Source organism: Rhea pennata, chromosome 4 (genome assembly GCF_028389875.1).
Source record: "Rhea pennata isolate bPtePen1 chromosome 4, bPtePen1.pri, whole genome shotgun sequence".
Classification (NCBI taxonomy): Eukaryota; Metazoa; Chordata; class Aves; order Rheiformes; family Rheidae; genus Rhea; species Rhea pennata.
Genome location: NC_084666.1, coordinates 35,249,431 through 35,275,725, shown reverse-complemented (window position 1 = coordinate 35,275,725; position 26,295 = coordinate 35,249,431). Strand labels below are relative to the sequence as shown.

The 26,295-nt window shown below is 41.2% G+C and overlaps 1 protein-coding gene across 3 annotated transcripts in view; it reads left to right on the top strand.

Moving 5' to 3' along the window:
* Positions 1 to 26,295, top strand: part of STOX2 (storkhead box 2) — a 141,911-nt gene that overhangs the window by 47,237 nt on the left and 68,379 nt on the right. The window contains exon 1 of one of the 3 annotated variants that reach the window (XM_062575753.1): positions 23,276 to 23,596. The exons of the other annotated variants lie outside the window; for them this stretch is intronic. Within the exon in view, the coding sequence (XP_062431737.1) occupies positions 23,431 to 23,596 (166 nt within the window). The 5' untranslated portion in view covers positions 23,276 to 23,430. Of the gene's footprint in view, positions 1 to 23,275; positions 23,597 to 26,295 lie in introns of those variants that run through there. 3 annotated transcript variants of the gene reach the window in all.

The window sequence follows — 26,295 nt, the reverse complement described above, 5'->3', positions numbered from 1 at the left end:
TGGCAGGAGCAGCAGAGGCAGCAGTAGATCAGCATTCACTAGTGAGGCCCATCAGGGTTGCGAGTTCTGGAATAATGGGGTCCATGACATAAGAAAGCAGGTATTTGGGACTGTGTATGCATATTGCATGCATATGCGTGTAATTAACAGCCTTACTGTTTTCCGTTCCTCTAAGACACCTTAGGAATTTATGTGCAAAACCCTAAAATAAAAAATTGCTTAAGGCAAACACTCACACCCGAAGAAAAGACAGATTTATAAATTCTGGTGCAACCTTACTTTTTGACATACTTGTGCCTGCGGATTATGATGGACAAAGACTCTTTTGGAGGATATGAATGGCCCTCATTATCTCTCTACCAGAACATATGACAGTTTTCTGTTTTCGTCATTGCAGAAGCCCTTAGAGGGAAGGGTGTGTTGCTGTCCTCATTTTACAGCTGTAAGCAGGAGAGGGTATATGACCATATACTGTTCTTTCTGCAGGACTTCTGCTTCATACTAGCTATACAGTAGATTTATAAGGGAAAATACAGTGAGGACCACTTGAATCTAGGGTGTTATACTAGGAAAGTTGTCCTATGCCAATGGACTTTCCTGGCCTTTAGCATGATTGCTTTGTCTCAGGTTTGTTCATGCATCTTCTAAACAATGGGGTATCTTTGTAAGGAGATATGTGGAGAGCAGGAAACTAAAAGACTATAGCTGAAATGATGCAAGGGTCCTTGTTAAACACTTCCTTGTTATTATAGGTGAGACAGTTATTATGTGCAAAAATAAGAACAATAATTTTGAAGTATTTATTGTGCAGTGCTAAAGTGAATGGGTCTGTTGTGGAGAATTCCAGTGGGCTCAGAGTGAGTGAAGGAACCTTTGTGATCACCTGTGGTTTTGTTTGAAAGAAAAGTGTTTATACTCTAGATACTATTAAGAACCATTATGATGGGATAATGTCCTTTGGACTTTTTCATCATGAAAATATAATTACATTTTTTTTTACTGACTGCAAGGTGCAAATGCAAACATTCTCAGTTAAATGTGTAATTCACATTACATTACCTTCTAATGTAGCAAGCAGAGCCCTAAGTAGTGCTGTATTTTAAAACTGATTGGGTCTGTCCTTGATTCAAGGCCTTGTCTAGATTAAAGGCTCAGAGCAAGTTAGGTGAGATGCTGTGACTGCGTGCATGCTCTTTGCTCATGACAAATGCAAAGTTATTGGACTTACTTTACATTTTGGGTAAAAGCCCCAGTGCCAATAGCACAGAGATAGTGTTCAGCTGATACTTGGTAGCACATAGTGTGCTTGTCTTTAAGTAGACCCTGTTGGAGCCCTGGGAATTTTACCAAAGATAGATTGGAAACCTGTAATGAGGACATCTGGCACGAGGTTGCCAAGTGAGCCTATGGGTGGGAATTAGGGGAACGAGAAGAAGGACTCCCTCGCCTTGCTTCAGGATTGGGAAGCTGATTACAGTAAGATTTCCACGGCATGCCTATGTTTCTTTTTCACCACAAAACAGTTTGGTGTCATTGTCACTTTAGGTAATGGAAAAGTGAAGGACAAACCTAAAACTTTGCATATTAGATGGGTTTATAGGGCAGAACCAAGCACAGTTAAGATGCTAGCAACCTACTGTGTACTCAAGTCTATGTAAGATAGAAGAAAAAGTATATGTTCAAATTCCTCCCTCTGAATATAGCTTCTTTCCTTGAACATTTCCCTCCATTCCAGTTTAGAAATAATTTTACTATAATATCTGCACAGCAATTTTCTGTTCAAAACCAGCATACCAACTATGAACAACTTGCTTTCATGTATATGCATGAAAATAACATCTTATTTTTATGACATAACTTCTGTGAAGAAGTTTTAATCTTGATCAACTTGGAATTTGATTTTGGGTAAAATGCTAACGGAATAGTTAAATGCGCAAGTTCTGCTTCTTGAAGGTATTCTTGAAAATATTCCTAGTTCCTGAGATGGGTTGGAATTCAGAGTTTGCTTTAAGAGAATATGTGTTAATCTTCTTAAAGGCAGCAGATAAGATTTCAGAATCAGATTAAATATTTGTGTTGCACATTAGGAGACCTCCCTGATTCTGTCTGACAATCAATAAATCCTCTTCAGGCTCACTGCTCCTTCAGTCTGCTTTTACTTCTTTTATGTTGTGAGTGAGGGCCTTTTTATAGACTGTTAATGCACATGTATTTGCAAGTTGAAAATTTCGTTAAACATTTGACCTTCCTTTGTGTTTATTTCTTTTTCTTTTCTTTCTTTTTCTTTTTCTTTTTCTTTTTCTTTTTCTTTTTCTTTTTCTTTTTCTTTTTCTTTTTCTTTTTCTTTTTCTTTTTCTTTTATCTGAGGGTACACAGAGATGGGCACTTCTAGTTCAGCCAAATTAATCAGTTCCAGAATATACCTCTTGATATCTGGGTATTTAGGACAAGTAGTGAGGGCAGTATGTAGACCGTGTCACACTGTTCCGTTTAGCCGTAATGAGTGTCTTGTGATTAAATCTCATGATAACTGGGCTTATTTCCCCCCTCCTGTCTGCCTGGGGTCTCAAACTCACTTTCAGCATTAATTTCCCACTGCTTAGATGTGCGAGGTAAGCTGACAGTTTGCTTTGCAGACAGAGCACAGGATATTAGATGGGAAGAGAGACTGTAGTAACATCTGTTCTAAGCCGATACTGAAGACATTTGCATAATTTATTAGTATTTTTAGAAAACAAGGGTAATCAAAGAAGTAAATACTTGTTGTTCATACAACATACCGTGTCATTTAATATCAAATAATGTGATTGTTTATCAGGTTTTGCCTATTACTTGTTTAAGCAGCAGAGGGCACTGTGTAGTGCTTAGGTTAAAGTATAGCAAAATTCTAGATTTTCTTCTTCATTAGCCACAGAGCTGCCTTTAAATTACTTATTGTGTGACACAGTTATCATCTAGTACTTTTTTTTTATATTTACTTTGTTAGATTCTTTCCCTTGCTCCTATGTGAAATCTGGCGAGATGGCTCATCTAAGGCAGTCTGTCAGTGTTTGCATGTTTTGAAAAATCATATGTTGTACTGATTTTCTCAGTTCATCTGCGGTCACCCTTGTGACTGTGACTCCTCCGAGGTATTTAGGCACAGCAGCGATAGAGCTGGAGAAGATCTAGACACATTCCTGATCCTGCAGTGGTGCTTTAGGTGACCTTTCAGAAAAACAGAGTTACAGTTTGAAGAATTTGCCAACCTAGAACACACTACAGGATGTGAGACTGAAGTATTTTCATGATTTTTACAGGCAAAATATTTTGTATGATGCCATAACCACTTTTCAACAGAAAAATTTGTCTAAAATAACTTTTCTGTAAGCTGTGTGATGTAAAAAGTGTGTGGGATGGTTCATTACAAATTTCATAACCCTGCATTAAGTAGTAGTTTATATCACCACCATCCTTTTAGTACATTCAGCCTGCCTGGTTCAAAAATAAATTAAAGCAAGAGTTCATTGATTGTTAATGCAACATATCAGGAACGAAATTATTCTTCATGCAAGAGATAAGAAACTGAATTGTTTCTTCTCTAAAGAGTAAGTATGTTGAGGCCAGACCTTGTCTGGCATGTTGGTGTGCGCAGCCTTGGTTATAAATTCCAGTATTCAATAATGTCACTGTTGAATTCTTTTTTATATTGAAAGTGATGCTATACTCAAAAAAAAAAAAAAAAAAAAAAAAAATTTAAAGCACCCAGAAGTCACTATCCTGTCAAACCAGGTGAGATCAGTCATGTTGCATTCATCTCTGCTAGTATATGAGAGATGGCATAAAGTGCAGTGTCATGATGCTTCACCTTTTGGTGGTGATGCATCATGTGATATACCTAAAAGTTGTTGCTAATCTTGGTGTTGCTTGTTGAAGCCTGTAACTTTTGGAGAAATAAAAGTGAAGGGAGCCAAGTTCCTAAGAGAGAAGCAGAGGTGATTCATGCGAGAGGGAGTGACCTGTGGAACTGCTTGCTAAAAGATGTTGTAGATGCAAAAAGTATATGTAGCTTCAAGGGGAAACTGGGCAAGTTGTGGAAGAGAGGTTTAATGGAGACTATTAAATGGAGATAAACAAACTATTAAATCACAGCAGGCTCAGCAAATCCCTCGAGCTGAGAAAGGTGGGAGGCAGGGGGGAAGATTAGGGGGAGGAATGATTGCTGTGTTCTTATTCTTCCCTGGGTGTGCACTAGTGGCCACCCTCAGAGAGCAAGTATTGGGCTGGATGTGGTATTGGGGATCACGGCTGACCATTCTTGTGTGTGAACTCTTATAATTCAAAAAAAACCTACTCAACTTTTGAAAACAGTTCTCGTGCAAACGAATCACAAATGTGGTGCGGTCTCAGGTGCTGACAAACCTGCATTCACTGCTTGGCCGTTGGAATATAAGTCACAGTTAAAAACCCACACCCATGGAAGTTTTCTGCTGAATTAATCAGATAGTTTTCAATCTTCATTTCAGAAGTTGTTTAAGAAGCTTTTCCCTAAATGTTTTCAAATGTTATCTTCTCATATCATGTTTTGAATAGTTTACTATAATGATATTAACTGAATAATTGCAATTTTTGCTATATGGAGTGATATTAGTATTTCCTTCCTCCCACCCTCCATATTCTGTCACTTCTGCAAATAGATGTCTAAATTACAGAATGTTAAGTGTAGGAGCTTGGAATAGTCACTTTATTTAATGTTTTTGTATTACCTTGAGATTCAATTTATTTGAATAAGTTATAAGTACTATGTGCTGTTTGAATAATAACAACATAGAGGTCTGGACTAAATAAGTCCAGTCTCTTCTAAGAGAAAGGCAACCCATCCCAGCAGGTGATTACACGTGCACTTACAGCACTTACTCACTCTGCCTGACAGAGATGCGGTTTCACTTGCATCAGAGGAAGCACTCAACATCTTTGAAGAGAGTCTTTCATTTAGTTGCTTTTTCTGAACAACCTGTAAACTTCCTAATCTCTCACTAAAGAGTTAGTCAAACTAAGTGTGGAGGAGCTAAATTGCCACAGTGGCAGACAGGGCACAGCACGGTGACTTGTCCGTGGTTTTGCACGTGAAGATAACGTGCACTCCCCTCCCTGTGGGATGTTCCCACTCCAGAGCAGCACGTGGACTGCCCGTGCATGTGAGGGAGATCCCACAGAACTGTCAGGAGAGCTGGGCGTAGAGCAAGGCACAGAAATCCCAGGTACCAAGGTGCTGTGGATGAGTGGAGCAGTTGCCCGCTGCCTCCTGGCTAGCCGTGGTACGGTGCCCCTGCCAGCCTCTACAGAAGGAGCTTTTCCTTGGCTGCGTGTGGCTGCAGCTGGCTGGCCGGCCTGCCCGGGCTTGGCCACCAGAGAAGCATGCTCTCCTAAGTTTGATCTTCGTGGCTTTAATCATCCACAGCAAGTCAGTCCTGTCCACGTGCAAATATTCAAGTGATGAACTGTGTCATGTTTTTGCACTGGGTTTAACAGTTTCACATTTTTCTTAGTTTGGTAACTGCTGTATCTGAAGAGAATCAGAAACACCCCCCTCTCCACGGCTGGAGGTGGCCGTAACGTTCATTTGTGTACACGTTTTGTTCTGAGTAAGCACCGATTTTTCAAATCCTTCTGCCTTCCACTTCTCTCTAGCACTGAGCAGAAACTGTCGGTTGTGGAAATGTCCAGAGATGTGCAAGCAGGCACTTACCGTGAATTGGACAGAGATGGAGCAGAATGAATTTTTAGATGTAAGTTGATGGTAACCTGGGGCTGGTAGGGTTTATTCTTACAGATGAAAGGTTTCAATGTGTTAATGAGCCCTGTGAACAGTCTCCATTCTTCTTCCCACCTTAAATCACTGCTACACTAAAATATTTTTTTCCCTGCTCCATTCTTCCCTAGGTTAAACAAAACAACTCTTTTTAATGAGGCTGACCAAAAAACAATCTTTAAAAAGATTTTTTTTAGGGGGCATTGTACAAATAGTTTAGCATTTAAGATAGGTGAAAGATCTATATTTGTATGCCTCAAAAGCTACTTCATCCTTTTATCTGCCCATCAGCTTAGGAGAAGCTGATGTATAGCCTACCAACAGTATGTGCTTGAGAAACATCTTTTTGACCTTCCTGCTAGGCTGGCACTCAGTTTTGTTAGTGCTGTTTTTAACTCGGCTCCCTGCGTGGCACTGGGCGAGCTCTCTACAGTATTTTCAAGAGCAGTCAGTGCACTAGGGCCTTTTCCTTTTAGGACGCTCACAAAGAGCTCACTGGGAACTGTTTTTCTCCCTATTTCTTTTTCCAGGGATGCTGAAACCCAGGGAGAGCCAACTGACTGCATTTGCAGTTGTAGGACTTGGCACTTTTGTGAATAATGAAGTTAGAAACTTCAGCCTTTTCACCATAAAAGATGAGGAGAGTACTATACAGTCTAACTAGTTATCTTCCAGAGTGCTGGGAGGCTATTTCAGAGATATTTATATTCCAAGTTACAGAAAATGCTGTAAAGTAACATATACTAAAATTAATAAACCCCACTGTCACATGGGATTAATAAATCCTGCTGACATGACAACCTGGAACTTGCATAGTTTGAAAAAAAACATATATTTTACTATTAAAGTGTGGGTGTGAAGAACAGGAAAAAAGACGAACAATGATTTAAGACATTTAGAAGAAAGTTTCTTTCCTAGTATGGATTGAAGTTGCTGAAAATTTGAAATTTCAGTCACTGAAATTTTTCATTGAAAGTAATGAAAAATTGTATATGCATTAATGCATGAAATTTAGTGTTCTTTCTTCACAGGAGAATGAATGAAGATGCCATTAAAAACAAAGTGGTTTCCTCTATAGACTTTATGATCCTGTCCAGATGTCAGTATTACACATATTTATGCTCACTAATTTTTAGGAATTTTTAGGAATTTCTTTTGATTAAACTTCATTCTTCCACAGAATTCTTTTCCTGCTCCCCAACTTTTTTAGAGAAACATTGCAAGCAATTTCAATTAGAAAATTGCTTGCAATGTTGTGGGAGATGAAAAGTACATTTTGACTTAGCATTTTCTTTGCTACATGCAGAAATTGAGAATGTAGGAGCTTATTAGTGCACTTTATACTGTTGCAGACTATTATATACCGATGGGAGGGATAAAAAAATGTCAGACTACAGGCAAGCAGATGGTGTTCAAGAGTCTCTCTGTATAACACCTCCTACACCAAGTGGGTGGAGAGATGGGAGTAGGCTTTTTTACACCAAGAGGAAGAGTCAAAGATGCTGCCGTGGTGCAGACATGGGCTCTCTGGCGCCGGATGTTGATCGGTCAGTGTGAACACTCTCCTGCTTTCCCACGTTGTTACTGCTTCCTTTTCCTGGGCTTGAACCTCCACGGTACCGTGCCTGCTTGCCAAAGACTTGTGAGCGTGGCGGCGGATGCGCTCTGTAATGTGCCGGTTCTGCCGTCCTGTGTGCCTCCCTTCAGAGCATGCCGGTGTGCCGAGGCGCCAATAAGCACCTTTGGCAGTGCAGTTAAATTCTGCTAATTCAGAGAATTTACTGAACCCTGAAAAATGTCTTGATCTGCTTTCAGTACTGTTGCCAATGAGTAAAACTATACTAACTACTTTTAATCCTTTAGTCACTTCAGTTTCCGTGCAAGAACACGGTGATACTTACGCTAGTGGGAAAATAATGTAAAACTATTTGTGCAGAAGACCAAGGCTCTTTGGTAACTATCAATAGCCATTGTAATAGTAAGGGTGGTCATTAACCATAACTGACAACAGCAGCAGAATTATAACTGCAGATAGAAGAATTTTTTGGGTGATTTTTGGAGAGTTAGCAGGTCTCACAGTGACCTTTCTTTCCTTATTTTTAGCAGCTACATTTGTCAGCTAAAATATCTGAAATCTTTTCTCAGTACTCTGCTTATATGGAATTGGTGTTCATGTGCTCAGAAAGACTGCATCACTTTTACATGCCCAGCAATGCAAAGATTGTAACCACAGTTGTAAAGAGGGGATGAGATGGTCTAAGAGGAATTCGTATTTTCAAGTACGATTCACATGACAGAACTCGCTGACACACAAACTGCTTTTTTTGGTTCACTGCCATATGATGGCACTTTCCTGATGCAGTGTATAGGGTTAGCGTGGGGCTTGTGTCAACAGTTCAGTCAAGAGTAGCCTACAAAAGTTTTTTGTTCAAAATGTTTCTGACCGAAGAACACAACATATGCTTGCACGCAAAATGACAGTGTTTTTAACATGACAAGAAGTTGTTCATTTTAGAAGCATGCTAAGAGAAACGGAAGAGGAAAAACTGGTGAAGTATTAGAGTGGCAGAGTTTGTTTGTCACGAGTGCTGGAAGATAAGATAGGCAACAATCTGAAGAAGTCACCGAAACTTTCAAAGAAATATTTATTTGAAATAAATGTTCTTCTCAAAGATTGTTTTGAAAATGTGATCCACTTCTGACGTGTTTGTCCTTTGGCCCTCGATGGCTTAAACCTTTCAACACTTGTTGTTTCTTTTCAACACCCTTTGACATATTGACAAAACATATTGACAAACCCAAACCTATTTAAAATGAGTATATCTACTTCCATCAGCAGTTTGTATTCCCCTGCTCCCCACAGGTTGAAAGCCTGGGCAGGACGGAACAGGAGCCACTGCCACCATGGGGCTCTGAGCATCCCCGTGAAGGCGACTCCTGTCCTTCTAACTGGCCAGCCAGTTCAGTTGTGACTGGAAATGCTCTTAGCTCAGCTCCTCAGGGACAGGCACGATGCTGGCCATTGCTGGCAGTGTATGGTTATAGTTAATAGCAGAAGGTTATAGCCAGAAATCACAGCTGCCTCTTACTTCCCTGCCCTGAAGAACCTGAACTTCTTCGGTCCTGTCTCCAAGTAGGTGAGCAAGGCAGCAGCAGCTCTGTGATCTCATGTTAACTTTTTTGAGCCAGAGCTTTAGAAATATCAGTCACTTAACTCCCTAGCATGGGAAAGAGTGACCTGTGATTTTTGCCATTGTAGGAAAACATATTGTAGTTTGAGGATATTTATGTAATTCCTTAATGTTGTGCATAGGTAGTGGTACGTGCTATATAGCTGCAGGGGTCTGAGGACCATATAAGGTAGCTGCTGCTAACATAAGGATTTTTTTTTCAAATATGTGAGTAAATAAACAAGTTTAGCCCACACAAGTCATCAGACCAAGAGTGATAACTCATTTGCCATCTGCTTCTCTTTGCAACATTGTTTTCCTTGCCTGCTTTTTGAGTACAAAAATGTATCTGAAGGAGATTCAGCTTGACATCTTAAGATACCTCAATCGTTGCAGTCATCCTTGGGGATGATGCCTCTTTACCTGGATGATGTTACGTTGTTTCTAGTCATGAAAATCATGCTACTGAAGAAAAAGGTATTTTTTGACTTCCAAAAAAAGCCAAACAAACTGTGAGCTCACACGTAAATAAATTATAAACATGATGTATGCAGTTTTTCAGAATGACTGTTTTGTTACTAGATTTACTTATTTTTAATCTAAAGACAGTAATTACCCTTCTCTCTAAATGTGGAACCCTGCTTCTGCAGGAATAGGTTCAAATGTGGATGCACACTATTAAGTTCTTCTGAGAGCTTTTGGTACCTGATGAATTGACTCCATCATCTGGGAGATGTTCCTACTTGTAGTAGACATAACAATTTATATTCCTGTTACTGGCCATTTCTCCATAACTGACCCTAAAGCTACACATTTTGCTTTGTAAAGGACTCATGCAGTTTACCACCTTTCTTCCTTGAGAGGGCAAAAATAGTTTAAAGTACTTTGAATTTGTTCTACTTTTTTGACCACTGGGATTTTTCACAGGTGGAAAAGAATAATCTTTTCTTAAAGATTATTTTACGAATTAGGTTTGCATTACTCACCTGATTGCTCCTGGGTTGGTGGAATACTGTTATTAGAAGATAGATATGGCGAAATTTCTGTTCCCAGCCATGTCTTCTCTCAGTCTGCTTGTTCTGAAAATGCCCAATTTTGGCACTAATTTTAAGACTGTTAGTGATCAGGGAGAATGTGGTTTTCTGAAGTGGCACTGATGAATAGAAATTTATTCAGACATCTTCTGAATCAAGATCTTGTGACTTTTGAAGTAGCCTGCTCAACATCTTAATTTGCTAAAATAGGAATTTGCATCATTGTAGTTGTGTGCTCAGAGAGCTGTGTTCCTTTTTGGGTTTCTTCTTCCTTTAAAAAACAAAAAGTAAAATGTGTTGAAAACTTCCTTAACTGGTTACACTGCAACTGGAAGTAGTACTAAAAATTAAAATTAGTTGTGGAGGAAATACGACAGTTCTGAAGAAGAAATTATGGTTCTTATAATGTTATTGGTATGTATGGTATATTAAAATTGGCAGTATGTCAAAAAGACTTCTCATCAGAAACATATGAGTTAACGTTTTTATGTTACTATCAAAATAATCAAAATTATTTTACAGCTAATAGGTTATTGGTAACTTTAGTTGAGGACAGAGAGCGTTACTACTAATTTTATTTCATAGGGATTTTTTTTTCTCTTGGGCAAACCAAGCTGACTGTAGTTCATATCACAAGCAGTGTGAGCCAAGCCAAGTATAAACCGTGTTTATGAATTGTTGCTCTCTGACTCCTAGGAAAGTCTATGGATCTAATCTCTCCTAACGATAACTTACCTACCTACCAGGGCTCTAGTAGGGACAGTTTTTGGCTATGTACCCACTGCAGCCTCACTGCAGGTTAGAGCTACCTGGAGCTTGTTCTTGCTTGCTTTCTCTGGGTGAGGAGCCCATCATCCTGCGTGGCCAGCAGCAATCACTACTGCATTGCTTTGCATCCTGCCAGGAAGAGTCAGGATTAAATACCAGGAGCTTTCTTCTTTGCCAGGGCTACATGCAATAGTGCCTGTTTCTTCACAGTATTTCCCCCATCTTTATATTCTGTCACTGGTCAAATGTTCAGGATTGGGCCAAGCCTCTTGCAAAAGGCCTGTCTTTTTAAACAGTGGAGTGCCAGTACTGCCTGTGCTGCGAGCTAGCTAGGGCTTGAGTCAGTGTGACTAAATCAATGAGACATATTCTTCTATGTACTAGTTTGGCATGTTTTAAAAGATGTCTGTGACCTGTAATCATGGTTTCTATGGTTGTTTAATCATAAAATTAAAAAAAAAAAATCATAGCTGCAGTAATACTTCTGCTTACCCTCCTTTACCTTCCCTCCTCCCCCATCCCACCTTGCCAATGGCATGTGATATTCCTGAGCTTGAAAAAACCCTTCAGTCTTTCTCTGTAGATGAAACATATTTGTGGACATGCTTTTCTTCCTGAGCACATGAAGATATCCAAATAATACTTCTGTGCACCTAGAAGCAGAGGGGAGCAGCTTGTCAGATATGCATGGAGTCACAGTGATGACAGTTTTTGTGGGCTGGGCTACATTTAGTCGCAAACAGCTTGAATAACTTCAAAACGCAGTAGCCTGGTTATTCAGGATCGCTAACCGCTCATCCTATGCTGGTGCTCCAGCAACCATCTCATCTAATGACAAGTTTTGTGGTCCCTCTCTTGACACTGGAGTCAAGCTGCTCTTCACCCTGTGGACATCACTGGGGCAGCTACCTCCTTCCTCACTTACGTTCCTCCTCAGTTGCAGGGTCTGTTAACCTGGACAGGGAGCTTTCCAGGGATATCTGGTGGAGCATCTAGCCAGAAATTAACATGAACAGGGCTTGCAAGACCCGACAAGAAGAGCAAAGCAAAATCGAGTCTTCAGAATGAATACAAAACTCCTTTTTTTCCAGTGTTTCCCCCTACCCTCCTCTTTGAGCTCAAGATACCTAAACAAGGAAGGAGAGGCGTTAAGTGCTCAGAGTGGGACAGGGACCAGAAATAAATCTCCTCCCATCCTGTTTAGCTCTAGGGAAATGGAAGTCAACAAGAAAACCTGATCACCCACCCACAGTGATTTTAAATATTCACCCTGTGGGCAGTGTTTGGGTAGCTGCCTAGGGACCTACCTCAGGAGGATGAGATTTGTTTTGAAGGTTCATTCTTGGTGATTATTTCCTTGATATGTTGAACCACAAAGCTTTGCTCATTGCTTCAGGCTTGAGCCTGCATCAGTGGTTGGGAACCATTTTGTGTTGCCTACTCCCCTGCCCTGCACACAACAGTCACAGTTTCAGCTGACAGTACCTTTGTGCAAGGCTGATATGCTAAACTGATGGCTTTTCCTACCTTAAGCTTGAAAATCCCATCCTCCTCCATAATTTCCTGTATTAGTCAAGAAAAAATGCAGTAGAGAAAAGGCTTGTTAGTCTATGGGGTAACAGGGGATAAAACGGATCTCACAGTCCTACTTCCTTTTGTATGCATTGGAAAGCTCTTGGCAAAAAGATAGCTGTGGTTCCAGTGCAGCAGGGAACCACGCTAGCTGGCATTGAAATAACTGGGTAGGGGCTACAGAGATTATAGAATAAAATGTATATATTACTTTTAAGTAGCTAGGGTTTTGATAATTGCAATAGGACCATTTATTAGGTAAATAATTAGTGTTTCCAGATAAGAAGTAGGAAACAATATGCATTTGAGAGATTTATGAGTGCTAAAAGGTAAAACAGGCATATATTGGCAGCTGTTTTCAGCACTAATTTGTGTTTTTAATTTCATTCCTGAATTTTATTTCAAGAGCTTTAGACAATACTGAATTGAGAACGTGGTGGCTGAAAGCAAAGCAAGTGAGAAATGAATATGGAAAGCCTGCATATTAAATCTATTTCTTTTATAAGGAATATTTCCTTTATGACCACCCCCTGCTCTGTATTTAACATTTCAAAGAACTTTGGGGGACTGTCTGTAGGCTGTGTCTTCATGAAGCAAGTAGCCAAGGATTTAAAGTATTGTCATGGCTGGCCTGAAGCTGAAAACTGCAGGCAGTTTTAATCTCAGGGTTTTTTTAAACTCGACCTTTTGTGTTCAGATTAGGAGCACAGGGGGATAGACTTAAGGGGTGTTAGCAGGAGTTTTTTCATTGGCAGTTCAGTAATAGTGTCAGGCTCTGGAAATATTTTTTTTCTTATCCTTTGTTATTTCAGTAATTACTATATGGTGAGTAGAAATCCATAGTTTTTTGTTTTTGTTTTTAATACCACAGCAATGACACAGGAATGTGGGCAATAAAAAGCTATACTTGTTTTTATAACTTTTTATGTCTTGGAAACCTGAGGACACTTAAATGCCTTCTCAGATAGTCTACCACTGTTTCAGTCCATGATGTCTTTATTTATTTTCTCTTGGTTCCATCAATTGGAATAATAGATCCAAATAGATCCAATAGATCTCCAATAGATCCGTCTTTGGAGAGGAAGGAAGAATAAATGATTTGGCATTAGTAGTATGCTCCGACAAATCTCCTGAAAACTGCAGGATGTACCTGATCTATCTCGCTGTGTTTGGGAGATGGAAAGATTACCCAACGTCTCTCCCATCAGGACAAGGATCAAAGACAAGTCTCTGAGCACTGACTTATAGAGTTTCCTTTGTTTTTTCATAGAACCTAAGAAATATTTGGTGTAAATTTTTGTTGATTGCTGAGATAAGTAAAGAGCACTTTTGAGTTTTATGTACAGAATCAAACATAGTTGGTGACTTCTTACAAGAGTTTCTGAGATGAGCACCATAACTAACAAGATTTATGACAGCTGGCTTGCAAAGGTATTGAGTTCAGCTCAATAGTGATCAGTCTTAATGAAGACTAAAGACTTTCCATCTCTTCATTTTGTGCATAGTTCTTTTAAATAGAATTCTAATACTAAGAAATATATCACTTTCATGTAAATTATCTCACTTGAGGTGTTTGGTTCTTTCGAAAAACTCTTTTTAGATTTGCAGAAATATTAAGTGGTTCTCCATGTCACAAAAAAAATCATTATAATATGAAAAGCGTTTTGAAATAAAACCTTATCCTATGCTAATGACATTCACATACTTCAGAAGAAGTAAGTATTCTTTTGTGATGGGAGTGAAAAGTATGCTCTTCTAAACTAGAGTGGAAGGTTTTTTACTTTTCTAATTCAAGACTCTTAAATTTGGGGCTCTCTTAATTTCACTATTTCAATTCAGTTATTGAAGTAATATTCCTTTGTAATAAGGTATCTGTTTCTTCATAACATCTGCATGTTTTCCTTATTCTAAGCCTTGATGCTGGTAGGAAGGCTGTAGGTTGAAACGTTCACACCAGAGAGTGCACTTACATCCAGTGTGACACACAAATGCTGTATTAGAAGCTTTTCTCTAAGCTGAGACCTTGGATGCTGCTCCCTTCTGCTTAGCTCCATGCAGGAGTTAAAGATTTTGCACTGATCTTTAGAAAATGCAGGAGGTAACAGTGCTCTGCTGCATGTAAGTCTCTATTCATAACTTAAAACAAATGAATTAAAAATTAAGCAAGCAACAACCACCTGGTAATGGAGAAGGCATTAGAGAAAGAGTAGCAATGCTCCCTGTGGCTGATACATTTGCTTTCATGGATTGCACTGTTCTGTAGGTTGTAACTTACTAAAACGAAAATTGTTTTATCTTTTATTGCTGGAATATTCCTCAGCTGAAGAATTTAAGTTCTCTGTAAGGTGATAGTAGAAGTTTGGCACATAGTGCTGTGAAAGCCCCTTCCTTGTTCCTTCATTTGAATATAAAAATCTATGCACTGGGGAGGAATGCTCAGAAGAGCTTCTGCAGAGAGGCAAGTACAAGTGGTGCCTGCATAATCTTTCATCACGGCAGTGGGGAATTGTCTCTGGACATATGGGTGAGTAATGTCAGGGCTTCAAAAGCTGTGTGGAAGGTGACAACAAGACATGGTAACCAGGAATAGGCATGATAACCACCCCAGGAGTATACCTTTCCTTGTCGCAGGTGCTCCTGAACAGAGATGCTGCAATGCCTCACTGAAAATGAGTGACTAATGAGTACTGCCTCCATGGGGGCAAACTGAATCTCTAACTCTGTGGTCTAGTCCAGAGGACATTCTGGTTGACAGTTCTTCCATCATTTTTCAGAAACCTTTGGATCAGGCCTGTGTGGAGTCACCTAATTTCTGTCTGTATTTCTTTCTCTAGATTTTTTTTCCCCCCAAATACTGCTATATGCCAGCAAGACAGGCTATTAAGCTAAGACTGCAATAAAATATCCAAGAAGTAATTAACTACCTTTACTGTGAGCTGGTTAATCAGTGCTTCTTCATTCTTGGGTATGTATCTTGCTTGTATTCTCTTCAAACTGACGGGTGTGACTATATGTTTTCAGTATTATACCACTATTTTGAAAGTGTATTTGAAATAGGCAGAACTTTGCACACATATGGAAGTAAATTCATGATAAGAGGTTCTTTACAAAGGGTGGAGTAGTCTATTTTCAGGCTTCCCAACTTTTCTAAGGTTTTTAAGATCTCTGCCTCTTATGCATGCTGTATATATACATTTATAAAATATACTCACTATATTGCACAGCTGTATAAGCAAGAATTTTTAGAGAGAGCTTAGTACAGGATTGTTGAGCAAATGCTCTGTGGAGTTATAGCAGCTGCTGGGATTTTGTTCCCTTGGTATGCTGCTTCATTTTTTAAGACTGTCCATCAAATATCTTTATTGTCTCCTTTGCAAACATGGTTGCAGCGTTTTGGTCAGTGTTGTGTACGGCAAGTAATCCTTGTAGACAAGAATTTAAAATTAATATATTGAGAAATAATAGCCATGTAATGGCTATTACTAGCCAACAATAATAGCAATGTAATGGTTATTACATGTAATAGCCATGTACATGTAACAGCCATGGAATGTGGCTATTACAAGATAATGCCCACTTGTTATAACTTTCTTTTATTTCTCAATGGATTCTCCTTTAAAGGTACATACCTGATGTGCAGAATTTGCTTTTTGTCTGTGTTTCTGTACCACAGAGGAGCCCAAATCAGAGCCCAAGGTCTGACCGTGCCGAGTGCTACCTTAGCAATCCTGTGAGGTGTTACACAAGCAAAAGGCAGAAACGTGGGCTTTATGGAAGGGTTGGGAGAGATACAGAAAGATGCATGTATTAGTCTTTGAAAACATAATTTATAATGGCTTTTGCTGCTGGTAGGTTCTATATTAGATACTTGGCCTCCCCTCTCTACTTTTTAACTGCCCAAACCAGAAGGATAGGCTGTCTTTCTGACTTATGATACAGCTGGCCCCCATATATCAGTATGTTACATAAATACCAGGGTACTAATGATATGTGACACCAGTGGAAAACAAGAAAGAGGGGTCAACATTTTTGGCACATCTTTTACTATTGTATGCTTTGTAAGAGCAGCCAATGAATGAATGGAGCTGCTGAAACTCCACTTTTCCAAGTTTTCAAACTTTATTATGTATGAGGGGTTTAATAAATGCTTGACTGTTTGAAAATCTGTGTAGTATTTGTGGCTTCCCTCTTCCCATTAGGTTTGTACATTGAGGAGTTGTAATCCCATCTTACATCCTTTTAAAATAACACATTTTGGATCAGTGATAATAGGAGAGAAAAATCATGCCTCAAAAGAAGACTGTATCCTACAGTCTGTTTGTTTTGGTACACTGCTACATATTTACGTAGGCTTGGGTGCCCAGATTAAAAGCCTTCTGCATCATTTGTTTTTTGTACAGAGGAAGCACAAATGCAATCAGAAGGTCTGGACTGAAAAAAAAAAAAAAAAACAGGGGAGCCTTTCTTCTTGTAACAGGAGGCAAGTTTTTCTTAAAAATCATGCAAGTTAAAATAAATACCACAGTGTATAAGCCAGCACATGGAAAAATGAATCAGTGAGCTACAAGCATGTGTGCAGCAGCAGTACTGCATTCCTGTCATCACACATTCCCAAAACATAACACTGAGAGAAATATGATCCGAAACTGGCTTAAGAGGTGCTGTAATTAAGCCAGGATTACTACCATAGTATAATATAACCTGATAGCATTTTGGAGTCAGACTGAAAACTTGCTTGTGATAAGCTTTGAAATATTTTCCTTTCTTATATTTTGAAGTTTTTTCAATTGCACCTTTGACTTTGGGATTTTTTCTCTCTTTTTGGTTGAGTTTCTCAATCTTCAAGAAGAGAGGATTGTCTGAGCAATCTGAGGATTGTCTGTCCTTCCTATCCAATAAATCCATCAAAAGAAGCTGCCTTATTTTGTAGCATGGGCCACAAGCATGGATAACAAGTACTTGGCTTCTCTTGCATATTTGAGTAACAATGAATACTAGTGAGAGGTGACAGATCAGTGGTGTTAATGGTGGAAGTCCAAGAGCTGTGAAAGAAGATACGCTGCATCATGAGTTTTCTGGTTTGTTTTTGCCAGTGTATCCAATTACAATGCTCTGGAAAGGAAAACTAGAACTTCCTAAAGCCAAGGACAGTTGTAGCCTGTTGCTAGACCTCCTTAATCAGTAAGGGATTTCACAGAAACATCTTTTTTTAGAATATGAGTTTTGCTGTGTTTTTACTTTACCTGATACTACTGGCACAAGTACTGCACACATGAAAATCGTGTGGTTTATGTAGCGGACAGTTTTTCCCCTTAATGGATTTCTTAACATTAGAAACACAGGTAATGTCTTTTCTCAGGCAGATTATTATGTAGCATTGGAGATCTAATAAGACCATGTATCACCAAGGCCTGTAGTGTTACACCTGAATTTAATATTTTTCCCTAACTCTTATTTACATTTCTACATCTCCTCCATCTCCTCTCATTAAACTTCTCTTCTCCATCCTCCTTTTCACTGCTTTCCATTGCTTGTATGACAGACTTTTTCCTCTTGTGGCTTCCCTTATTTTCTATTCATTCCTCTCTTCCCTCTCTCTCCCACTTTCTCCTGCCTTTCCATCCCTGCAGGTTGCAGCATCTCATTCCTATCTTTGCTCTACCTTAATGTGAAAGCTTTTCATGCTAATATGCTGAGCCACTTCCTCCTTTTGCAGCATGTTTTTTTTTTTTTTTTTTTTAGTTTGTTTGGTTTTTTTGTTTACTCTAGAAAGAGGAGCAGCCTAAAGAGGACACAAAAGACCACAGCAGCCTGGAGAGCATCCTCATGTTGCCCCATGTCTCTGATGTCTCCCTCTTCCAGCAAGTTGTAAAAGAAAGGGAGCGCAGCTAGCTCCCATCTTGGAGGCTCTTTGCAAAATAGCCCTTATCCACTGTCTGATTTTAAACATTTTGGAAATAATTAGTCTTAGAAAAATAATGTAGGAGGTTAGGATGATTTCAGAATTGGACGTTTTTGTTTTCATAGGCCAAAAAATGACCCTGCTCCCTGTTTTACCTGGCTGCTAGTGATCACAGCTTTCACACGGGCAAAGTCTCCCCAGCGTCACAGTAATACAAATGCCGTTTGTCATCTTTGTTTTTGAAGCTGGAAACTGTGAAAGGAATCTTATCACAGACCTGCAGTCCCAGAGACTGGTGTGACAAGGTTTTGTGCTGAATATTCACTGTCCTGACAAAGTTGATTCTTTTGATTGTGTGTACTTGTCAAACACCACCTCAGCTGATGGCAATAAAGCAAAGCCATTTTAATTTCCTCCCTGCAAGGGAGCCAGTTGACTACGTGCAATGGGCAAGGTAGTGACAGGGTAAGGGAGAAACCGGACTTTGAATACGTAGTTTTATAAATGGTGATTTTTTTTTGGCTGAGGTTTGTAGCTTTCCTTAGCAAAGAAGGGGACTGCTTTCTTCCAGGTGTGTCCTATTATTTTGTCATTTTTATTTTATTGTTTGGCTTGACTGCTTATTTAATTTGGAAACCTCATGTAGCTGGTTCCCAAGCCAGTCAAGCTGACATGGTAATACCAACCCACTCTGCTATTGAAGTCTGCTACTCTCCTACACTGAAGCTTGTTTGTCGTGGTAAGGAATAAAAAAAGTTGCCCCTGACTGAAACTTGAAATACCACATTACATGGAAGCAGTTACCATATATGCACACAGGCACAAGCATAGGCGCACACACACACATTTTTACATATATATGTATGGATAGATAGAGATAGATAGATACCTTATGATATTGTACCCTGCCATATAAGTATTATTTTTTAACTGAGGAAAAATATAGCCTGTGAAATGGAAGCTGGGACCCTCGAGTTTTAACAGCATATTTGACACTGATTTACTATACTGGCCAGTGATGTCTTTTCTGCATCAGTAAAATGGGGCTAGGCCTGCTTAGGAACTAATAAGTGAGTTTATGAAGATCAAATGCAATAGATATTCTTAGTAATACTTGTTTATTCAGTTTTTTAAAGGTAACAGAAGATTTTCAGTGGTTAACATTTTGAATTGCTTCTCCAAAAGTATTCAGGCTCCCTGTGAATTTGAGCTGAAGAGTGGTGCTGATTAAAAGCCTGAATACATAAAAACACTTTGCAATGTCTTAAGCGTACCTAAGACTGTTTTTTCAAGTTTGTAATGTTAAGCCAGTGCCTTTGGAATGGCCACTGTTATATAGTCGGTTCCAGATAATTACAGAAATTGTTGGGCTAAAGGGGAGGCAAGAGGCTTATTTTTGGTTTAGTTCAGGTATTTTTTCCAAGGTCTCCACGGTTAATTCAACCTAGCCTCACCTCTCCCTCTAATGATTCAGGAAAGAGATGATACCTGTAGAACTTCCAGCACTAAATGATAAAAAGAAATACTTTATCTGACTCTGGAAAAAAAAAAAAAAAAAAAAAAAAAAACACCCCTCAGAATCAATACTTTCCCTTAATTAAAAGGAAGGGGGAGGGAATGCAAATAAAAAGCAAACTTCAGAAACCAGCTCCTTTTTCTCTACATGGTTGACAAGAAGTCATCTGAATCCCATCAGATAGTTCCTGCTTAGGAGCAGTATTTTCCTCTGTTCCTAGTAACCTCTATCAGACTACTCTTTCCATCTGTCTTTTTAGAATGAGGCAAAACTTCACCAATGTTTTAGTTCTTTATCTGAAGATGCATTTCCCAGACAGGCAAAATATTTGTAAATTAAAGCAGAAATTTCCTACTGTTTCAGGCAAAGAAAATTACGACCCTTCCCCCAACTGTGAGAACCAACTAATTAAACAGCTTTTTTTTATTTATTTATTTCAAACTGTATTTATAAGGACCTGGCTTACTGCTCACAAATCAGGAGCCATTAATGGTTGGTAATTCTTCTTTTCCAACTCTGTTCCAATATATCTGTATGTATCCAGACATGTATTCTACCAAAAAAAAAAAAAAAAAAAACCCACTAAGAATGAAATGCTGGGTTTTTTTTTCAAAGCCCTCAAATTTTAGCTTTCATTTCATTTGAAGAAAATTACTACAGTTTGGCCACTGAAGCAAAAAACAATTATACTCACAGTTTTATCTATTTTTCCCCCCAAAGAAAGCAGCCAAAACTTAAACTCGGTCTTTAATTATATATTTGATTCATCCCAGTAACAACCCTTGACTTCAAACAATGCAAGAGCAGGAGGAAACTTGCTCTGAATTCCTCTCTTTAAAGGGAAGAACTCGTTCAGATACCATGTTAGAAAACTCCTTTAACTTGAACCTAAAAGGTAACTGTGAGAGGACTGGATACAAGGGGCTTTGGCTGACCACACTAATACATGTCAGTACTGAGAGGAGACCTCCAAAATTGTTTTTAAACAAATCTCCCCACATTTGGAAAGGGAAAGTTGATTCTGCCTGATGCGTTTATTACTTCCTTCTCTTCACTCATTTTAATAGGAAAATAACTTAATTGTACTAGTAGCAAATTATTATTTGAGGAAAATTACAAGAAGATGAAAATGCATTCTATTTTAAGTGTCCCCAAGGCTATAAATAAGTCTGATACCTACTCTGGGTAAGTAGAAGATACCTATGTTATATATTGTATTGCTATCATGACAATTCCTGCAAGGGTACAAATTAAATCATTTAAAACTTTTTGAAACATTTCTGTGCACTGTCACCACTTTGTAGTAAAGTGCTAGAAAAGAATTGGGTTACGTTTGCGTTACCTGTCAGTCGCAGCTGGGCACGCAGTCCTGTCTGTGATGGAGCTGTCCCCTGATTTTTCATTTCTTTCTTGTTAGACTAGCTTGAAATCTGTAGTCAAATACCTTTAGCAGGATATAATTATGCAGAAAGCCAGAGTGAGGATCACCGTGGTCTTGTTTGCCCCCCCCCCAATTCTGCATTTCTATTTCTTGACCTCATTTTTTCCCCTCATTACTTATTCCCATTTGTCTTGTCTCAGATTATGCCTCTTTTTCTCATGTCTTTTTTAATGGAACAGATTGATATCTAAGACTGTGTCTAGACTAGGAGAAAGGTTGAGTTTACTTCAGACATAGGTTAATGTGACTTGGCCAGCTACAGTCTACACTTGACCACTTTTTTATAGCTGGAAATGCACAGCCACCATTAGTTGAGTTTTTGGATGGTGGAATTGCAGGTTATGCTTCTGGCTAGACCTTCACCTGCATTTAACGCAGGTTTTTCAGGTTGCACTTGGCTAAGTCGTGCTAACCTACCTACCTAACCTCAGTCTCAGACTGGGAAAGTTGAACGATTTTAGAAGTTCTCCTTACGGTGTTCTGGTGTGAGGATGAAAACACACTCTATTATAAGCCTTGTGTGGGTTGATGAGTAAGTTGCTAGATGAGTAAGTTTGCGTCATGAAAAGTATCTTAGATTTTTATTAGTGGAGCGCTCTAGGCCAGGTTTTTTGCTCTTCCTAGTTTCTCCCGTTGCTATCAATACACCAAGGAAAGGTGTCAACGGAAACTTCCGGCTCTTGATGTCTTCTCAAGCAGTTGGAAGGAAACGTGAGAGCGAATCCCATCCTATTTCATTTACAAAGTTCTTAACAGGCTTCGTCCGCCTGATTTCTATCAGCGCCAAAGGGATGGCTGCAAACGAAGACCTAGGTGACGAGGGCCGAGGCGGCGGCCGCGGCGGCCCTGCCGGTTGGCAAGGGCTGCCAGCCTTCCCGCGTTCAAATTACTGCTGAAATTAGTTCCCCCTCCCCCTTTAAAAAAAAAAAAAAAAAAAAAAAAAAAAACGCAACGCAACCCACTGCTCAGAAACGTTATTTTTTTTTTAAAGTAAATGTAAGTACTTCAGGCGAGCGCAGCCCTGCTCACTGGGCCGGGGGGTTGCAGCCGCCGCTGAGGGCGCCGCGGGGCGGCCGGGCCGGGCCAGGCCGGGGTCGGGGCTGGGGGCGGCGGGTGCCCCGCGGCGCAGAGCCCCGGGGGCGGGAGGGGGCCGGGCCGGGCCGGGCCGGGCCGGGGGCGGCGGGTGCCCCGCGGCGCAGAGCCCCGGGGGCGGGAGGGGGCCGGGCCGGGCCGGGCCGGGCCGGGGGCGGCGGGTGCCCCGCGGCGCAGAGCCCCGGGGGCGGGAGGGGGCCGGGCCGGGCCGCCCGAAAAGCGCCCGGCTTTGTATGTAAATGCCCCGCGCGCCGATCGCGGGCGGCGCCGCCGGCTCTGCCCGCGCACCATGAGCCGGGGCGGCCGCTCGGCGCTGCAGCAGCTGCGCGGGGCGCGCCGAGGCGGAGCGGTGGCGGCGGCGGCGGCGGCCTGGCCTCCCGCGCCGGCCGCCCCTAGCGCGGAGCCGGCGGCCATGGCGAGGCGCGGGGCGCCGCGGAGCCGCGGGCCGCTGCCGGCCGCCCCAGCGCCGCGGGCCTGAGGGGGCTGCGCCGGGGCCGGGCGGGCGGAGAGCGGCGCCGCCGGGGCCGCCTGCGCGCCCTCCTCCTCCTCCTCCTCCTTCTCCTTCTCCTCCTCCTCCTCCTGCCGCAGCCGCGGGGCCGGCGCTGCCGCCGCCTCTCGCAGCGCGCCGGGGTCGCCACCGGGGGCCGTGTTTTTTTCCCCCCTTTTTTCTTCCTCTTTTTTTATTTTTTTTCCGTCCTTCCCTAATTTGTTTGGGTCTTTTGTGCGGCGGGTCGCGGCTGGCGAAGCGCTGCCCGCCTGAATCGGGCTATTGTTCGGGATCGCGGAGCTTGCACGCTGCAAATCCCCCGCCCGCCCGCCCGCCCCGCTTTTTTTGCCTGAGAAGCCACATAATGTGCCTTTCCTCCGCATGAATCTGGAAGCTATAAGCTGGACTGATTGCAAATGAAGTGTAATGCATTGTGGGACGTGTGTAAAATTGGATCATTCGAGGGGAAAAAAAAAAAAAAGGAAAAAGGAAAGGAAGGGACCTGCAGCTCGTGCCCTAGAAGAGGTAGCGGCGAGATGCGGGCAGGTTGCGGCCCAGCGGTGCCCGCGCTAGGCTGATGCCAGGCCGCGCGCATCCGCCGAGCCGCAGGGCCCGGCCCGCGTCGCTGTGGGACCACTAGGCTCAGGTGTCCTCAGGATGAAGAAGACGCGGAGCACGACCTTGCGGCGGGCCTGGCCTAGCTCCGACTTCTCCGACCGGGCCTCGGACCGCATGAGGTCCCGCAGCGAGAAGGACTACCGGCTGCACAAACACTTCCCACCAGCTTTTATTTCCCAGGCATCACGGGGCTACATGACATCAGGTTTGTAACATAATTTGTGTGTGTGTGTGTGGAGCGCTTTATTGGGAGGAGGCCGGTGCGGGACGCGTGTGGCATGGGGAAGGCTGTGGTGGTAGGTACGGAGGGGAGCCCGCGACCCAGAGTGTAAGTTGTTATGAATAATGCAAAAAAAAAAAAAAAAAAAAGCAGCACACATCCACCATTTTGTACCTCAGCAAGATTCATAGCAAGGCCCTTGCAATATGGTGTTTAAAATCTGTTAGTCAAGTGAAATAAATGCATGAAAGGAATGGTCGCATCTCTCTGTCGTGGAAGGGCAGATAAAAATGACTGGGAGCACGGAGCGCGGAGCCCTTTGCTCCTTTTGTGCCGAGAAGCGTGTGCTGAATATTTGCTGCTGCCCCACACGTTCTGTTTTTTTATTCAGTTCACTCGAACTAACTCGCTTGGCTTTCGTGCATTTCCATTTTGGAAGGAAAAAGGATCACCTGTAATTGCAAATGCTCTCGCCTGGTTGCGGGCTCTTTGGATTTCAACTGCCTGTTTCCGCAATGGCAAAGCGTGTTTGTGGTGGAAAGGGCTATAAACACGTTTGCATTCATTATTTGAGATGTGGAAGGAGAACAGACCTGTGTATATGAGGGAGAACACTCGTGCATGTATATTAATGTGTTCACTGCTTTCAAGGGAGGCTGCGTAGAAATAATGGACACTGCACCAACGTGTTTGTGCGTAGGGAAGAGAGAGCACAAACAAAACAAAAAACAGCACAGGAGAAGGCAGGCATAAGGGAGAGGCTTGGCCTGAAACAAGTATTGGTGCATTTATGGAAAGCCTCAGTAATGTTAATGGCATCCTCTTCATCCTGAAATTTATCTTAATGGCTCTGGAATTTGGACCCTTCATAAACCCCAGAAATAGTGTTTGGGTAAATGCTGATGGCAAGGGGGACAAGGCAGAAAATCCTGGAAACCTTTGTTGTTCTGCCTGGCGATTGTGATGGTTGGACATACAGCATTTCATTACTGTGATGTCAAATTCCAATTTATCATAAAGGCACGATTTCCCTCTAAGGCTTAATTTAGGTTGAGTAGGCAGATTCCTTTAAAGGAGAAAAAGAGGGAGAGGGAGAAAATGAAGGTATTTATTATGCATAACTGAAAACGTTTCCAGTCTCCCCCATCTCTGCTGCAAAGGTTGAGCCAGCGCTTGTGGCTGTCAGTTACATGCTCACTTTACTGTCTCTGTACCTAATAAACATGTCTCTTCAGGCAGAATCGGTTTCTCATGTTTTTAAAATGTCTTGTGACCGTTCTTTCATTAACCTGCAAGCATGAGGGAGGTAATACGCATTTTATTGAAAAATCTGCTTGTGTAAGAATATTGTGCTATTTTGGCAATAGTCGCTTTGATTTTTCTCTTCCCTGTGGAGCCACATATTGAGAGGAAATGACAAGTATAATTTATGCTTGAACAGCTGAAGAAAACTGGAGTGGTTGTTGGGTTTTTTGTTTTGTTGATTTTTGTTGGTGCTGCAGATTCTGAAAGCGAATAGAAGGCCAAATCTGATCGTAATGCAAAGGTTCCTGTTATTCTGTATGAATGTTCTGATACTCCTCCTGTAGGAAATGCTGTGTCAATTTTGTTGAAGTCGGTACTTTCAGGCCTTTCTTTTAGGGGTGTGGAAACCCGTATTTAAAAGAGAGGTAGCTCACATGAGCATTTTGTGCCAAGTGTAGTGTGGTTTTTGCTTGTTTTTAATTCTTCAGGGAAACAATCTGGCTCTGTAAAAGCTTTATCTTGGCAGGACTGGTACAATCCAACGAGGTGCTGAAACACGAGCCATCTTCAGAGTCACTCTGCATTTTACAGTAGATACCTGTGTCTGTTGGGGCCCATAGATCTGAAATCAGGTATAAATGTTTTGAAGTAATCTCTGCTCCCTCCAGAACATTGTGTTTGTGAATACATGGGACATAGCTTTAAATTGTGTCAATGGAAGAAGAAGGAAAAATCTCATATTTAGTATGAGAAATCTACTGAAGTTGTTAGGGGAATAATGCATCAAAAATTAAAATCAGAAAGGTTTAAAAAATACTCTGCAGTCTTTTAACTGGAAATGCAGTTTTACCTGTCATGATGGATAGTTTTCACATTCATTTATTTTTTTAAAGGATCCTGTCCACTGCCTTTCTAAATATTAGTTTTGGGAGGAATGGCTACTGTATCTGAACACTTCTCACCATTTGAAGAAAGCTCTTTTCCTCACAGGAAATCTGTATGAAATCTTCTGGCATAGAAGTTGTGGGGATCAGGAATACAAGTACATTCTTTGTCACCCAGAATGCTCTACCAGAGAAAGTGTCTTGAAACGCATTAGCTTTTCGGAGTGCTGCATTCTGTTTATCCAGCCGTTTAACCTCATCACCATTAGTATTGTTGTCGTTCTCTTTTAATTAAATGCTGCGTTGTTTGCGGGGTGGGGGGAGAATGGGAAAGAAACCTTGTCTTTTTGCCTCAGTTATTTTGGTTTAGGGAAATACGATAAAGCAAACAGTCATGTGGTCTTTCCTAAGATCCTAAAAAGCTTGAAACGTTAATATTTGAGCATGTCTGCACTGGGCATGGAAAATCATGTGTACGTATATTTCTTCCAGCAGCACAGAAATCTTTAGTAATGGTACTGTAGTCAATGCCACGGTGTCTTATTTGGGGAAAAT